This window comes from Pteropus medius, unplaced genomic scaffold (genome assembly GCF_902729225.1).
Source record: "Pteropus medius unplaced genomic scaffold, Ma_sr-lr_union100, whole genome shotgun sequence".
Classification (NCBI taxonomy): domain Eukaryota; kingdom Metazoa; phylum Chordata; class Mammalia; order Chiroptera; family Pteropodidae; genus Pteropus; species Pteropus medius.
Window position 1 is genome coordinate 8,461,360 of NW_024345601.1, and position 18,396 is coordinate 8,479,755.

An 18,396-nucleotide genomic window follows, 5' to 3' on the forward strand; every position below is an offset into this window, starting at 1 on the left:
TGAGAGGCAGAAAGGATGGAAGGAGTACAAGATCAGATGAGAAGAAAATGCATGAGGAGGGCTGCTGGCCATACTGCTCTCAGTGGTAAAGAGAAAACAAGAAGGCAATATTCAAAATGGTGGCAGAGAAGAACCTTTCCCTAATGACAGCTAAATCTACCATCTTGGGTCTGGATACCAGCTCTGGAAGAAATAACAAGAGGCAAGCTCCTAAGCCCTGACATTAAATACTGTCTATATCCATGTGTGGCTGAACCCCAAACCCTTCCTCCTTCTGGAGGTGGAACAGTTAATGGTTAAGAGCATAGACTCTGGAATTGGCTGCCTGGATTAGAATTTCAAACTGATCACTTACTGTCTGTGTGACTCTAGCCGAGTTAACCCCTGTGCTTCGGTTTCCACAGTTGTTAAAAGAGTACAATAATAAATGCCTATTTCATGAGGCTATTGCGAGGATTAAATGAAAAATACATATAAAGACCTTAGAAATTTGCTTGATATAGAGATACTCAAAAAACCCCATTCTTCATAATTTTTTTCATTTTTCTTCTTCATCTTCTTCATATTTCTCTTCATTTTCTTTTGCTTTATCTTCTTATCTCCATCATCTTCTTCAGATTCTCCTCCTTTTCCTTCTTCATTTTCTTCCTGTACTCCTTTTCTTCTTCCTTCTCATATTATTATTATTTATTGGCTTATTTGTACTCATGCAAATCCCATCCTATCAGACTTCCAACTCGGCGTCATTCAGGAAATCCACTTAGGAAAAGTATCTAGATGTTTGCTCCACTTTTTAAACTCCATCTGCATGGCCGACAGGGAGTGAGAACTGCCACTTTCTACATTTCAGCCCTATTTTCTACACATATCCCTTTGCCAACTTATACATGCCCAATCTGATCCTTCCTTTCTCTCCTCTGAACCCCATTTGCTCTTCTACTTCTTTTTCGTTCCAAATCTCAGCCTTACGGTTCGAGAACAGAGTTTCTAGGGATAGAAAAAGACAGTCCCGGGTCCAGAGATTAAATTTTCTGTTTCTGAATTCCTTTGAGACAAAGTCATTTAGAATATGTGATTTCTTGGAAGAGCCTAAGGTATTATTTTAGGCCGGCATTCTACCTGGCAATGGGGAACACACAGTAAATGTAAAACTACAGACCAAGAGTTGGTAAACTTTTTTGGTTAAGAGTCAGAGCGTAAATATTTTAGGCTTTGTGGGTCACATATGGTCTTGGCTGCATATCCTTCCTCCTCCTCCTTCTTCTTGTCTACTTCCTTTCTTCTCTTTCTTCTTTGCAACCCTTTAAAAATGTGTGGGCCATGCAAAAAACAGGCCATGGTGTGACAACCACTACTACAGACAGTCACAATTATTTCTCACCCCCAACTAATTGGCAAACAAGAAGATTGTCATGTGTTTGGTGTTTAAAACACTGACAGTGCAGTTTAAAGTGATAATAAACTGCCAAGTTGCCCAATTTGCTACCTTGGAAGCCTTCAGCAGCTCTCAGGCTTCAGGATAGGGCTAACTGTGTGGTTTTTCTATAAATGACAGCCTCTCATCCTGGCTCCCTATCAGAACATGAATGGCTGTCTTTATGTGTCTCTTCAAGGAACAACAAACCTCACTTCAAAGACCCAAGTTAACCGGAGTCCTCTCTTTAAATTAAGTAAGTACACTACAGCATTGTCTTCTAGGTCACAGCTACCGCAATTTGCGTGAGACTCAGGAAATCCAACTTTTCATCCAGTAAGTTTGTTACTCGCCTCTTGTCCCAGTCTGGTCTGAATTCTGATTAGGGAGATGTCTTTTAAGAAGTCAATTTCTATAAGCTTTTAAATACAAATTTAAAGCTTCCTTTGAACTTGGAGCCACACCCCCACATAAACCCACCTGGGCAGTTTGGACGGTCACACGTCCTAGATTCCGTTGCGGTACATGCATAGCCACAAGACCTGGTCCGCTTCTGGTTGCCATTCCCACAGGTGACGCTGCAGACAGACCAGAGACTCCAGTCGCCCTCACCATCTGTGGAATCTAGAAGGGAGTCAGGGAGATGGTCACAGCCGCACCCAGAGTCCCCAAATCTGCCCTGTCAAGCAGCCTGCTAATTGTTCGTTTCCATCATTCTCACTATTGGAGAGAACCAGATGCCAGCTGGAGTCAAAAGGCTTACAGCTCTAGGGTTCATTTTAGGGATTAGCTTCATGAAGGCAGGGACTCCGTCTGAGGTTTTGGGCACTGAGGTGGTCAGCACATGGCCTGGAAGTTGCCTAGTAAGTGCTTATTGTGAACGCATACATTTGCAGAACATGGCATCATGGTATAAAATATGGTAGATAGTTTTCAAAGATGATGACTATTAATTCTTTCCTTCCCTTTGCATACAGTTACAGAGAGAAGAGAGCGAGAGCGAGAGAGAGAACGAGCGAGAGAGAGAGAAACAGAAATACTATGACACTATTTCCCCTTTCCTAGAATCTGTACTGGCTTTGAGGCCTGGCAGCTTTGACTTTTGCTCTGGGGAATCCAGTCACCGTGAAAGAAGCTGAGGCTAAACCTGTGAATTATGGGACATCACAGAAGAGAGGAGCCACTTGAAGGACCACCAAGACATTGGACACGTGAGTGAAGTTTTCACGAACCTTTCAGCCCTTCCCAGTGGACAGCTGAATGCAGCTGATTTCCTCAGGAGTAGAGGAACTGCCCAGTGGGGCCCTGCCGGAACTCCTGAGCCACAGGATCATGAGAAATAATAAACTACTATTATTTTTAAGCCACAAAATTTTGAGATGGCTCATTTTGCAGCTGTGGATAACCTATACGTGGCGATGAAGATAGAGATGGTCCTTTAAAGTCATTGCTCAACGTCCATCCAATAAATACTCCTTTGAGCCCCTATAAGATGCCAGGCCCAATTCTATGTATATAGGATATATCATTAAATACAACTTTCAAAGATTCACTGCCCTGATGGAACTAATACTGTAGCAAGAAGAGTCAGAAATGAGTAAATTGTACAGTATATTAGAAGTTGGTAAATGGTGTGGTAAAAGGAGAAGCAGACTGGTTTGGGGGCCCAGAGCCATGAGAGGGGTGAGAGAGGTTGGTATATCGTCAACACTAAATTCCTCTCTTTAAAAGTAAGAAACTAAGTCCTGGAGTGATTGAGTGCCTGTGTAAAGTCATAATGGTGACAGAAAGGAAAACTTGGGCTCTAGTGTTAAGCCCTTAATCTCGAAAGCATGATTCTTTCTGCAGCATCTCTCCTGGCTTATCCAAATGTTCCTACAGATCTGGGGCCTCTGTTGGTGCCAAGCTCAGAGCTACAGGCAATGTGCCTTGCAGGGAAAGGGTTCTCTCCGTTCATGACCGGTTGTGGTGATTGTTACTACGTAGGCCTGGCAAGAATGTAGTTCACACATGTTTCTACCTGAACTGAGGCCTGGTGCCAGCCTCCCAGGCAGTTGTTTACATGGCGTTCACTCTGAACACTCCTCAGGCAAACACGGGGCCCCTGAGTTTCCTCAGCTCATTCAGCAGAGTTGAAGTTGGGGGACAGGGAGGATTCATGGTTGTGTCTTCTTCCCTACTCCAAAGCGGAGCATTTGCTCACACCCAGCCTTCCCTCATGGGCCCCATCCATTTCTACCTCCTCCCCAAAAAGAATTTTTCTGAACTTTGATTTTCTTCTAAGAGATGGTTTTCCAATCACGTGGCTAATCAGATGTTTGAAACTACTGCTCCATGTGAGAGAGCTGGGCTTGCTTCCCCAGCCTTAGCCTTCCTCATCTCTCCCATCTCTTACTAGGCACCAACATAGCAGAACCGAAGAGACATGTTTTGCTTCCAGAGGGAGAAACCACTGAGGTAGATAGGGGCTGCTGCTCTCTCCGAGACCCTTGCAGTCTGGTGTCTCTTGGTAATCTCCCCGAGAACAGTAGAGAGGCACCTGGAACAATCACACGCTCACACTCTTGTCAGCAGGAGCATCCAGGTGCAGTGGGTTATATGCACACATGAACACATCCTACATGCACCACATCCTACATGCACCACTGGGCCAGATTTGTTAAAGGGAATGACAGCAACAAGTTACAAGTAAAGATTATAATGTCTTTAGACTCATAAAAAGGGGGTAGTGGGTTAGTCAAACAAAGCTTATTAAATCACACAGGCAGAGTTCATATCACCTGTGTGGTGGGTACTGGCATAAGACACAATCTAATGACACCAAGAGGAGACCTGCTTGACTCAGCAGAAGCAACAGGCCCACAACTATCTAGAAATCTCTTCAAACCTTTCCTCCCTGTCGCAGTAATATAGAGAGCTAATTTTGGGTAGTATCGTTTGAGATTTAGCATTAAACACACCACGAGGCTTATATCGGAATGAATCGTTGAGTGAGGTAATTTCTTGTTTTGGTTTCTTGGATTGAAATTATTGGATGTTAATACTGTGTCAGAGTATGTAAAAAAAAAAACTTCCATAATTCCTCTCCCCATATCCACCCCTTTGGTTACTTTCCTCTTATGCAGATCCTAGCCTGGAACATCTGACTTGCTTTGGCCAATGAGAAAATAGCAAATGTGATGCAAACAGAGGCTAGAAAATTGCTCATGCATTAGAGGTTTGGTTTCTTGCTGTAGAGAATTCTTCCATCATGTGAAGAGCCTGGGGCCAGTGTCCTGGAAGGTGAGGGACCTGGTAGAGAGAGGCCCCAGCTGTCTAGCTGGGAGCCCATCATTGTAAGTAAAGCCATCCTAGACAATCCAGCTCCAGCCAAGCCAGCCCAGAGCAGACAATCTGCAAACGTTTGAGAGAAAACATGTTTGTTCTTTTAAGTCACTAAATTTTGGGGGTGGTTTCTTAAGCAACAAAAGTTAACTATTACAAATATGCCATAAAATGTTTTCTAAGCTATCTCGATGGTTAGTAGACTGGAACCATAAAGGATTTCTTACCCAATAAGTGGGTTCTTCATGTCTTTATTTTAGGTGCTCACAAAGTCATTTATTTTCCAAGCATTTTTTTTTTTTATATGGGTCTCCAAAAGTTAGGCACAGAACAGTTATGTAGCCAGGTGGTTAGTCATTTCTATTGGGCTAGCAATGAAATAAAGCCACTTTTTAGGGAAAGTGTCTATGTCAGCTCACCACCTTGAAGCCTTCATAGCACAATGTCCCAGATGAATGTTCCAGCAAAGAGCCTCCTCTTGGAGATTTCTATTTGTTTAATGTGTTCAAAGGACACAGAGGGAATTTGACAGTGGAACAAAGCTTGGAGGGCAGTATTCCTTTATGCTATAATAAAATCAGCTTGTTTTCATTTGCTCACTTACCAGGGAACATCACTCAGAGCAAAAAATGAATATGAGAAGCAGTAACTGCAAAGATGACAACAATGACAGTGAAAAACAGTCTCTGTGAACATTTATATGGTGTTTTGACAGCCTCTACTGTGACATCAAATTGCTCAGTGAGGGAAGAAAACAATGCACAGTACAGTGGGCTGAGAGCTGGGTTTCGAGGATGTCATTTGAAAATTTAAAGTAGTCATTATATTGTTTCAGGGCACTAGAGTTCTGTGGGTCACTTATAATGTTTGGGCAACTGAAGTGACTTGGCAAGCCTCCACTGCTAATCCTAGGTGACAGTGGCTACCAATTACTGGAGGCTTTCTTTAAACAGCTGCTCTGTCTAACACACTGATATAACTCCTATAATAATCCTGCAAGATAGGTGGAAACAGCCACCTTTTATGAATAAGGAAACTGAGGCTCAGATAGGTTATGGAACTTGCCTAAGGTCACACAGCTCAAAGTTGGCAGAGCTGGGATTAGATACGAGGTTTGTCTGCTCCTGTCATATCCTGTTCTATACTCTGATATTCCTGTAGCTTTGATTCTGGACCAGGTTGGCCTCTTTTCTTTCATACCCACTTATTTGACTATAATTTAACATTACCAAGAAAAACTCTTGAAAAAAAAATCACTGGGCAATCTTCTATTAAAATAGGACCATGACTGGTTAGAGAACTGAGTCCCAACCTAGGCTACAATAAGCAGTGCCCATTTGATTTAATTAGGCAGGCTGTTCTGAACAACTTTGGGAATGGTATGTTACTACTTGACAGAAAATGACTTATTTGAACTCTTCCTTTGCCCTGAGTGATACCTTGAGTATCAACACAGATGGTATTTAAAGCGCAGTATCTCAAACATATACAGTCCAAAGTAGAGTTGACTCATGTTTCCATGATCACAAGGTGTAACTAACTTCTGTTGTATATTTTATAATTGATTCTAAAAATGCCATTCTATTCTATTTATTTCACCTAGGATTCTTTGAAATTTTCTTTGGCCACAAACATTTAAATTCTTTTTAAAAATTCTACCTTTGAAAATCTGAGATCAACATCCTCCACAAAGACTAGTTCCTGTGGCAATTTTAGCCTGTCTCAGACAAGGCAGCATGAACTTAGTTAGGTAGAGCAACTTGCAGTGCTTTGCCATTGCATAAATATCTCACTTTCTGGGCCATTTGTTCTCCCCTGTATCCTTCACAGCATCTAACATAGGAATAAATACTTAGAAATTGCTTCATAGTTTCTTGTTGATTAAAATAAAAGAAGACACAGGTCATCTAATGCTGTATGGAATTCTGAAAATCACATGTTCCTTGTGACTCGGTCTGAGAAGCAAAAATTCTTCATTCATTTTGCAAATATTTTAAGCAGCTATAATATACACTGAAAGTGTGGTCCAAGGGCCAGCAGAGTCAGCTTGATCTGAGACGCCGCTCTGTTCCTACATCTACTGCATTGGAAACTGCATTTGAACAAGCCCCCCGGGTTATTTGTATGCACATTAAAATTTGAGAAGCACTACTTTAGAGGTATTATAGAGCAGGGGTCCCAAACCCCTGGGCCGTGAACCAGTACTATTTTGTGCCCTGTTAGGAACCAGGCCGCACAGCAGGAGGGGAGCAGCGGGCCAGTAAGCGAAGCTTCATCTGTATTCGCAGCTGCTCCCCAGTTCTAGCATCACCGCCTCAGCTCCACCTCAGATCATCAGGCATTAGATTCTCATAAGAGCACCAAAAAGTTTGGGGACCACTATAGAGGATGTATTTTTCTTTATAAAGTAGCAATCCTGACATCTACTCTAATGATGAGGAAGCTACTAAAAGAGACTGCAAAATCATAAAAGATGGGAGTTTCTTCATGGTCCATGGGTGCTGTAAGATTCAGATGCAAGGTACTCTATAGAAAGTGGGGGTAAGGGTGGCTGAGGAAGCCACAGTAACTGCTCCACTGGAAGCAAATCTATCCTCAAGATTGAAAGGGAAGAACGTTTCTAATGTTTGTGAATTTGGCAGAGAGTATCCTGTAAAAGCCTTAGATGAAAGAGTAGTTTCTAGCATTGATCTTTAAACTTCAGTGAGTATGACGATCACCTGATGACCTTGGCTGAAAAAAGAAACAAAGACAGACTCCAGATCTCACTGCTGGACATTCTGATTCAGTAGAAAGACAGCGGTGGCCTTCAATCTGAACTGTACTCTAGAGTCACCCATGGAGCTTTAAAAAACACCGTTGCATGGCCCTTGCCTCTAGAGATCCCAACTTATTGGTCTGGAGAAAAATCTGGGCATTTGGATTTTAAAAAAATTCCACAGGTGAGTATAATGAGCAACCAACCGCAAAGCATTCATCTAGAATAGTGGTGCTCAATGCACTAGAGAGCCCTGGAAAGTTTGTTCAAACATAGATTTGGGGGACCCATCCCAGAATGTTTGATTCAGTAGGCCTGGGTGTCAGGAGATTGAAAACTTGCATTTCTATCATGGTTCCAGGTGATGCTCAGGCAGCTAGTGTGGGGACCACAGTTTGAAGACTATGAGATAGAGGGACAGGGTTGAGGCTAGGACTGACATTTTTTAACTTGCAACCAAGGGATTCTGGTGCCATTAATCTAAGCCCCATTCATAGAAACAATGTTCTGTGTGGGCAAATAGGTTAAGCCACAAAGCTGTGCAATGTCAGGCTGGCTCCCAGCGATCCCGTGTGTGTCTCTGTTCAATAGCACTGGACTTTTCCTCCCACTCTTATCTTTCAATCTAAGTGGCCATTTCTAGATCCACTCTATTGTCCTAAAGGATGTGCTATTTTCCCCCAGAGAAGCAGAATAACATAGTGATTAAGAGGACAGACTCTGGACCCAGATTGAATGAGATGAATCCTTGAGATTAAGTTGCTTAACTTCTCTAGGCTTCAGGTTACTCATCTGTAAAATGGGGTACCTGCCACAGAGAGCTGATTAAATGAGCTAATATATGTTAGAAGCCATTAAGACGTATTGGTGCAAGGTAAGTCCTATATATATGTTGGCTACTATTCCCAGTCCTTCCTCTTGGACAATAGATAAATTAGACATCTTCTGGGAGAGGGAGAGATTCCACAAGCCTCCTGGCTAGAAGAAGTATGAGAGCTCTCCTTTTGCTCTCCCAGTATTTGATGTGTATTTTATCATGGCACTATTTTGCTCTATCAGTTAATTTTTCTCCCCTTGTCTATGGACAGGTAAGGCCCTCTTTAGGGAAAGACTGTCTCTTACTCACTTTTGGATTCCCAGCATCTAGCATAGTGCTGAACACAAGATATGCTCTTAATAAATGTCTTTTGGACAACTGAACGATGTGGCTGGAAAACAATTTTCTTGCTGTTTTAGAAGTTGGTTAGAATCATCTATAGTGGGCAGAAAGAACTTTCCAATATACAACTGGTCTTTCTGCTGAAAAACAGGTGTAAAGGTGAGAGTGTAAATTGTGCAAGACAAGTCATCCTCATCATATAGTATTTATCCCTAAGTCTGCTGATGATGCGGCCACAAGAACATAACAATGATGGATGCATTTATAAGGCATTGAATATTCTATAACACAAGGCATGTTACCTGATTCCTCACAAAAGCTGCTTCTTCTTACTATTGAACACATGGAATACATTTCTCAACCTCCCTTGCATCTATGTGGGGCCTATAGTCAGGTCCTGCTGATGGAATTTGAGCAGCTGTGATGTATATCATCTCAAGGCTGAGGGAGTTTAGAGCATGTGTGCCTTTTCTAGGCTGTGTCTCTTTCTTTGGCTGCCAGCTGGACACAGAGCACCCAGTGGATGACTCTCAGGCCCTAACAGTTGGTGGAGTGCCAAGGTGGAAGGAGCCTGGGTCCCTGAATGAACTGAGGGGAACTGAGTTCCCCCTACCACCGTCTCCTATCTCAACTCAAGTGAAAAATGAACTTCTATTATTTAAATTACTATATTTGAAAATTGTTTGTTACCTCACCTATCCTATTCTAAAAACATGAGAAACTAGAGGTCCCAACTTGGGGTCTTGAAATTTGGGTCCTTACTTGGACAACCCGTGAAGCACATGTTTAAATGGATTCCCAAGGGCTGTGTCACTGCCAATGTCAAACATAATACAGTGGTCTGGTCAAAGGAAGCAGCTGGACACATCTTTTTCACTAAATTTATTTTCAGTATGAATTTTTACAGTAAAATGTACAAGGTTGATTTGGTGATTTCTTCATTTTTAGAAATAAAAATAAATTTTTGGCAGGGGGGGAAGTCTGAACCTCAAAGACCCTTAAGTAAAAAAAAAAAAAAAATCTCTCTTAGGATAATTGGTATGATTTTCAAATTATAGTCTTTCCAGAAAAATGTGGCTGCTGGTGCCTTCTTTGGGCTTCTGTGGAACCAAGTCTTTATGAGGTACGCCTCATAGAAGACCAAAAGCCACATACTGTAAACTGGGTTTTGTTTGGCTCCATGTCCTTATCATCCTCATTTTCTCCCCACCAATTTTATATTACTGGGTGGTAAACTCACCATATTCTGGCTGCTCTTTGGTTTCAAAAGTCCGGTGGCCTGGGGCCGGACGGTCCCACCCCCTGGGGGGGTTGAGGAAGTTGCTGTCATCTGAGGTACTGTCGTACTTGTAGTCCTGGTCCCCGCTGTTGGCCCTCGCCAAGGACAAGGACCTCTGCCACCAGGCCCACCAGTCAGGGGATGGGACTGACAAGCTGGGCTTATTCTCCGGATGCTGATCTTTATCTGCTTCAGAGTCAGGACCGTCCACCACCTCTATGGTGACCTGAAGAATTCAGAATAGGCCAGGGTCAATGAGGAGTCGATAGCCTCCAAGCTGGGTGACCCTTGGAAGAAAGTCTGAGAGAGCAGAGGCAATTGATGGATGTGTCCCTCATGAAGGACAGCCTATACAGAACAGAAAACATCCAGGAATGGCCCAAAAGAACCCCACGACTAGAGAGAACTGATATATATGGGCCTTGGAGTGGGAAGAGACAATTCGTCAGTAGGGTCACCGATTTGCTAATGACTACATTGCAGGGAGGGAGGTCTTTAATTCAAGGAGTAAACATGTACTATATATGTTCCTGAAGTGATAGAAGAATATTTATAATGAAACTGAATATTTACTGAGTACTAAGTCTGTACCATGTGCTAAATGTTCTACATATATTAACTTATTTAATCCTCATAACAACCTTATAAGATTGGTTGATCGGCCCCTGTGGTTGATTATCGGCAAAGACGGTCCCAGTAATTCCTCCCATCCTTGTATGTGTGTGCTGCACCTCCCATCAAGCGGTGGAGTTAATTTCCTCTCCCTTTCTACCTGGGCTGGCCTTGTGACACAATTTGGAGTAACAATGTGACAAGCCTCATGAGGTCTTGCAGCTTCCTTTTTTGTTTCTTGGAATGTTCCTACCATTACGTAAGGAAGCCCAGCCTAGACTACTTTTCATAGAGAGACCATGTGAAGAGGGAGGCCATGGAGAGGAGAGCCAAGGCTTCTCAGCCCTTGGCCAACTCCACAGCCCCAGTCATGGGAATGGAGCCATCTTGGATCCTCCAGCCCAGTTGGGTCACCCCAGCTGATACTAAGTGGAGTACAGCTGAGCCCTATTCAAATTCCTGACCCACAGGACCATGAGCAACGGACGTTGCTTTGAGCTACTAAGTTTTGGGGTGGTTGTTAGACAGGAACAGATAGCTTTTTACAGATGGATAAAACTGGCACACCACAGAGAAGTTAACATCTTGCCTAAGGTCACACAACTAGTAAGTGACAGATGTGGGTAGTCTAGTTCCAGAGCCCATGCTCTTACCAACTTTGCCACACTGCCTCTCACAAAGTAAGTGACAGAGGTGTTGTCTCCTCATGCACCGAGGGAGCAAAGAGGCCACAGATGCCAGTGAGGCTGGATGTCATGGGATGTGTAGAGATGTGAGCACAAGGTCCTTAAGGTACAGGCCTTCTCGGCTATGATTTTCACTCACCCTGTAGTCTAGTTCCAGCACGTATATTTCTCAACCAACCCTCAGGGTCAAAACAGATAGTCTCAGAGCCAAGGTCAGAACTTGCTCTCGGATTTAGTGAGTCTAGTTTGGAAGTCATAGGGCTGGAAGAATGTAGCTTCTTGGCTCCGAACGACAATCAACGTAGAGGAGCTTGTTTAAAAAATATAATAAAAGACTCATTGGGTTCCTTTGGCCATCACATAGCTCTTGCAACACTCCCTGGATGAGTTATGTACACATGAATCAGAAACATGTGCTTCACGTAATCAGCGCAAGATGTACTGGGCAGATGCATTTCTAGTTTTGCCCCAACCCGACATCTGAGAGAGTTGCTGGGATGCTCTGCCAAATTGCACCAGGGTGTGCCCAACCTGGGACAAACAGCCCCTTCCTTTTGTGTTAGAAATGGAGAGGTTTGAATTCTACTCACTTTGACAGTCAAAAGAAGTTGCCCAGCTGATGGTGGGCCTGAGCTGTGGCCCTGTGTGGTCCAAACACAAGGTCAGGAGTGTGGCCTTCAATCCCAGAGTATACTCGGGCTGCAACAGTCAAGTGCATCTTTCCTCTGGTGTGGGGTGCCTAGAAGGGCACCACTGGCTTTATTCCATGCTACCACCATTACCCCAGTCTTGTAAGCACTCCTTGAATATTTATAAGTAGTTATGGAACTTTTAGTAATCCCCCAAAAAGAAAAAAAGAGAAAAGAAGAAAAGGAACACATCATATGTCTTACATTATTGCTGTTTGCTAGAATGGGTGGTTGCTGGAGTGACAGTGGCTGGGACCCACATGTAACCCTGGAAGGACAAGTGCAGAAGGAGTGCACAGCTGGACTATGCAGAACTAAGCCAGGCAGTGACAGGGCAATACTGAACCTTTGGAAACAATAATCTTTCTCCTTGGTCCCGTCCCCGTCTGCCTGCGGAAAGAACAACTGAGCCGCAACAATTGTCTGCAAGGCTGTTAAGGGTCTTGGAGGGGAGAAGCTGCCAAGAGCCAGGCAAGCCTGCAATTATGGTAATGAAATCAGTCTCTGGGTAGGAGATAAGGGGGAATATGCCCAACAGTTTTGGTATTCCATTTGTATTCAGACTGGAGTCAAAGGGATTGCCTAAACAAAACATGCCCTGCAATTTCTCCACGCTGGGAATAAAAACAATTTAATGTTTTAAGCTATTACCGTCAATACAATTTTTTTCTCTTCTAAACTGCTGTTCAGATCCAAACAAAATAGATTTGTTGCCTGGCCAGGCAATGAGTAGCAAAATACAAATTTACTCCAAAAACGATATCGATGACTAAATCTCAACAATTTAGAGGTTTCTTTTTCCCCTTTAATTTCTAGCCACTGCCTCAACTGAATTAAAAACAAAAAACAAAAGACACACAAACCTGAGGATCTACCTACCCCTATAGTTAATGTGGAAACCTCATACTGATATCAAAAGAAGAAATCTAATCTTGAACCTGAAATTTTATAGGCATACAATTAAAAAGACTTAATGAACATGATCAATGACTTCTCCAATGGCAGGGATTGGTTTAATGTTTCCTGTTGCTCTCATTCTATTTACATGTTTCTTAGCATCAAAGAGTCCTTTTATAAAGATGTCTTGAACAATAATCAGTGTGATGAGCTGAAGGTGTGGGAGTGAGCTCAGGAGATTTCCAAGCTGATGAAGACTCTAGATATTACCATCTTTCTTTTCCTTAATGCACACAATGGAAGTGTCTTAGTACATTTGTTTCTTCTGGACTTTTCCACACCAAGAATCAAGGCAGCAAAAGAAAGAAAACTCTTTCAAAACACTCACGTCAACCTATGGCAGAACCTCATCGGCTCCAAGAAACAGTTCAAGGTCGGTGCCAATTTGGGGAAGTCTGTCCAAAATCAGGAATTGAAGATCCTATGTAACCTTAATAGATTACAAACCCTCTTTCCTTGACAATAGTCACAGAAAGAACACAAAATGGATGAGGAAGATATATAATCCCCTCCTCTCAGACCCAGTGATGCTCTAAAAATAACTCTGGCAACCACAGCTAACTATGGCTAATGCTTTGACACTTGCAGCGTGCTTGCCCAACATTATTGCTCATTCTACACAACTTAGACCTATATTTCAGGCACAGAGACTGGCGTGGAGAATTCAAGTTTCCAAGGTGAACAGCACGAAAGGTGTAGAGCTAGACTGAAAACTAGGTCTTCTGATTCCCAGTGATTTTTATACACATTTCCTCTCTCGTCTTCATCACATTTTCTATCCATTTGGGAAAATTTACCAATACCTAGCCCTGTGATAAGTGCTTCCCACGGACAATCTCATTTAATCCTCGTAGCAACCCTACTCTTATGTTGTTTTGTACTACACAGGCACTCACAGGTGGTATTATCATTCTCATTCTATAGGCAAGGAAACTGAGGCATAGAGAGGTTGAGTAACCGGCACAAAGCCACAGAGGTCTGAATAATACAGAGAATCTGAATAATACAGACTTGTTTCCATGGGTGTGTGGGCACAGAAATTTCTTGCTTGTTACTCAGATCTACCATTCCAAAAGTATTTCAGAGAAAAAGAAGTAGAAGCATGTACATTTATAGCACTGGCCAACTCACCTGATTGTATTATGTGGCACTCAAGAGGCCTATAGTCATGTAAATATGTCTGTGCAAGAAAAAAAAGGCCTTTAGATGACTATTTTTACATCTCTCTCAATGGAAGAAAAGAAATAAGTACGCTAGTTGAAATGAATACTAATCTCTGCTTGATCCAGAAAAGAGAAATATTTGGTTGTGAATAGCTACTGTGGTAATGAATTGATGCAGTAAGCCTAATAATGAGTTTATTTTAGAGATTTTTGTCTTTGCTATCTGACCATCAGCTGCAGACCAAAAACCCAGCCAAGGATATGAAAGTTCAAGTCTAAATTGTCCTGGGGGATCTACTTTCTTTTCTGAATTATTTATTTATTTATTTTAAAACAAAACTCAACTTCTAGCATTGTTTTAAATTTAATATGGAGATTGGGTTCAGGAGTTTGAGGCTATTTCTTTCTGTTTTGCATTGCTGTTTTCCCCCACCACTCACTTACATAGCCCGAAGCCTGTCTTAAAATGGAGAGCCTGAACCACTGGAGACAGAGGCCACCTGGCTTAGAGGGGTTTAAAAACGCTCTAAAAAGCAGGGCTTTTTAAAGGATTTCCTTTCCTAAAAGTCAAGAGGCTCAAGAGGGATGTGGCCCTTTGCCCAGGCTCAGCACTGTCACTTTGGAAAGGTGTGGGCTATTTGGCAGGAGGGACAGTGGACCCCAGCCCTGGGGCGTGGGAAATGCTTCTAGACACTGGAGAGATTGGGGGTGTTCAGAGAGAGGAGTATCGAATTCCTGCTCAGCTCCCAGGCTCCAGTCAAAAATAACTAGGTGGGGTGTGGGGCAGGTTGCCAGGGGTGGGGGATGAGGCCCCAGGGCCCTGGCAGCGGAAGCCAGCCCACTGATGCGCCCTTCACCTGTCTTCACTCTGCTCCCCAGGGAGAGAAAATGCTTTCAGGGGGCTGCGGTGACCAGCAGGGCTGTCTGCTTGGCTGAATTGGCCCGTGTCAAATCAGTGGATTTCAACAAAAGAGAAGTGCTGGCAGGAAGGGGCGAGGGCTGCCAACACGGAAACCATCACCCTGTTTTAGGAAGCACCTCATCTTTTAAAGGACCACCAGGGAACTGGTTTACTCAAGTGCAGTGGTGCGTGGGGCTGCAGCAGCCAGCACTGTGTGTGTGAACACGCGCTTGTGTGTACGTGTACTTATACACACTATGTGGAGATCTAAAGCTGGGGCTCCTGGGGGCAGCAGCTGCTTCATTCTTTCTTTGAACATCTCTCTGAGTGACCAGCATTAACCTTTTGTGGTTTTCTAGAAAGAAAAAGACAAAAACAGAGCCCAATTTTCTTTTCTTTCGGGCTGACAAGTTATCAGGTCAATAAAACATGGGCCATCCCACCCCTCTGTACTGCCTACAGAAAGTTAACAGATACAGGGATTGTGCAAAACAGAAAGGGAATGACCCAACTGGGTAGTGGGCAAAAAGATGGTGTCAGCCAATCTTTTGGAGTTTTTGACTTTAGTGGTATCTGGGTAGGAGTTTCATTAGTTTTTAATCCATTCAGCCAATCACTCTGATATTCAGAGTTATTGGGAGACCTATGTTCTTGGGGGGTATAGTGATATTTGCTGTTCAAAGGATAACTCAAGAAAAGTATGGAGACTTCACAGGAGAGGCCCTGTCCTTCTTCCAACCCTGTGCTCCAAAGCATTTCTTTCAGATGCAGCACCTGGAGGTGAAATCCTTCTTCTTATGCTGGGGCAGGGATAAGAGAGAGTGAAAACAAAGCATCGATTGTTATTCTCACCTGTTACAAGTCTATATGAACAGATGGCTTGGGGTATCAGAGGGGAGGAGGGCAAATAATTTCCACTTGTACTACCTCTGCAGCCACACCTTTGTGGCAGCACATAGGGAAGTTGCATTTGATAAAAGTCCAAGAGGCATTGCCGGAGAGAACCATGTGTGGCCTTCTCAAAACTCACCCTCCATTTAATTCTCTGCTCTATCATCTTACTCTAGTTCTCCACATCCATAAGCTCCAACAGCCCCCTCGCCCCTCAAGAAGTCAGGTGGCACTGTTCTGAAGCATTCTTTATGCCCCATCTGGCTAACCAACAGAGCTTATTATGATGAAAAATGAATTCCAACCTTGGCTGCTCTCTTGAGCTCATGCACAGCTCTGTCACGTGGACTTAGCACTTCGCTGTTGCCTTTTTTTCTTTTAGGAAAAGTAAATCTGGGTTTCCCAGCTCTGTGAATCTCAACTACCTTTGCACCACTGTTCTTCTCTGACATTTTTAAGGGGCCCAGGTAGGGTCTGGGTGGAGTATAGGGATTTCCTGATGGATAAATTTATCTGGGGGAGAGAGAGGGGATCCTGAAGGATTCTGCTCAACATTTGGATCTTAGGTGAAGCCTTATGCACTTAGTAACACTTCAATGAGAAGAAACTCTCCCTAAAGCCTTCCATATCCCTTCATCCAAACATATTCTCATAACTTTACATTCGTAGCTCTTAAATCTATTACACTAATAACTCAGTCCTGAGCATTAAGCCCCACGGTGATACTTCCCATCTTTGGAAAAAAAACATGAACCATAACAAGTGTAAAGTTGTTTCAGGCATGGCCTCAGCATCTTTGGGGTAAGGGCGTTCTGGTCTTGGAACCATAAAAATCTATAAACAAGGAAAAAAATCATTTCTTGTAAATGAAGGCATAATGAGGAGTGATGTTGAGCAATCCTAAGGAGATGTCTGTGCATTTTTTTTTAACCTCCCTCAAGTGGATCCTTTGTTCTTTATCAGAGAACCATGTGGCCAGTTCCTGGAGAGAGGGCAGAGAAGCAAAAGACCTGTTTTTCCAATTAATCAATTAGAACAATACAAGACTCATCAGAAATATTAATTGGGGCATGTAGTGATTTTGCACATGGGTTGTCCAAGAGTGACCTCCAAAACATTTTTCACCTCCAAAACATTTTTCACCTCCGTACCATGAACAGTGACGGCCCTGACCTACACTGTCCCATCTATTCAATCTACCCACCATGGAACACAGCATTTTTCCTGCCCCTGTCTCCATAATCCTTCTGGCCCGTCTTTTGTGGTAGCTGGAATTCTCACACCTATGTCATTTCTGGTGGGAAAAGGCCTTCCATTTTTAAATTTCACAAACCTAACACAGCATTTCGTATGAAGTAGGGGCTGGTCAATGTATTCTAATTGAGGTGCATTCCCAGTGACATTCATAGCCACCATGGCACTGGTTTTATAAGAGAAGCAGCTCTGGCCAAGGAAACTTGATCTAACATGGTGCCATGCAGAGAGTGTCAGTCTCTAGAGAGAGACCGTTAACTTAATTAAGGATCACTTGCTCTGGGGTCAGGTTTTGGAAGTTTCTGCCATATAAACTAATTGTAATTTGATGTGGAAAGGAAGAATAAGGAAAAGCTGTCCCTCCCCAAATGAAAAGAATTGAGAACAAAGCTTAAAAGTAAGCAATCAAACAAAAGAACAGGAGCTGCATAGCGACTAGGTTGCTTAAAAGAAGGAGCCTCTCTCAGCTGTCATGGGACCATCTGTAGGAAGAAATGGAGGGAGATCCAATCAAAATCCAAAATTAGGAGTTTGTTTCTGAAACACAGATTGGTGGGTGAGTATTCTTGGGAGCCCGAGAGTCTGGATTTGAACCCCCAACTACTGTTTACTAGCCATGTGGCCTTGGACAAACCAAATAGCAACTTCCTGAGTACTGGTTGCATTATTGATAATATTGGAAAAATGACATGCATTTTATCTCTTTCAGGAGGATTTTGGGAGAGTCAAATAGGATCAACATCTGCTTTGTACACTGTGCTATTTCAGTGTAGATGAGTATTATCATGTTCAATCCCAGGTACCTCTTTCCATAACCTTTTATTTCCCTCAGCTTCATCCCATGCTATCTTAGTGGTAGGTATTCATTTCTCCCTTAGGAACTTCTGTTCTCACTCCTTTCCTCTTATCAAAATTTTTAATGAGTCATTTACGCTTTAGAGCAACTGAAGTGAGGTCACCTCCTGAAGGAATTTCTGGTGTCCAAGGCAAGCTAGAGAGGCATTTGAGAAAGAATGCCTTCTCTAGTACCTTTGAAATCATACTATGATTTGCCTAGTCTATGCATGTGTTAGATTGGCCCTTTCCTACAGCTATCACATTTCATCAATTTTAGGGCATATTATTCTGTTTTGTTTTGTTTTTTACATTTCAATGTCTCTGATGTCATCTCATATCATGTAGGCTTTATAATCATTAGTGGGTTATACTTTAATTAGCAATGCTTTCTTTTTTTTAGTGGTACGTAAAATAATAGTATATCTCACTATGAAGGGTATTACATAAACGAAATACAACACTGTCCTTATAG

The 18,396-nt window shown here is 42.8% G+C and overlaps 1 protein-coding gene across 2 annotated transcripts in view; it reads right to left on the reverse strand.

Moving 5' to 3' along the window:
• ISM1 (isthmin 1) overlaps window positions 1-18,396 on the reverse strand; it is a 66,054-nt gene that overhangs the window by 4,436 nt on the left and 43,222 nt on the right. For both annotated transcript variants that reach the window (XM_039874473.1, XM_039874474.1), the window contains exons 3-4: window positions 9,896-10,160; window positions 1,895-2,038 (exon numbers count right to left, since the gene is read on the reverse strand). In XM_039874473.1, coding sequence (XP_039730407.1) covers window positions 1,895-2,038; window positions 9,896-10,160 — 409 coding nt within the window. The remainder of the gene's footprint in view (window positions 1-1,894; window positions 2,039-9,895; window positions 10,161-18,396) is intronic.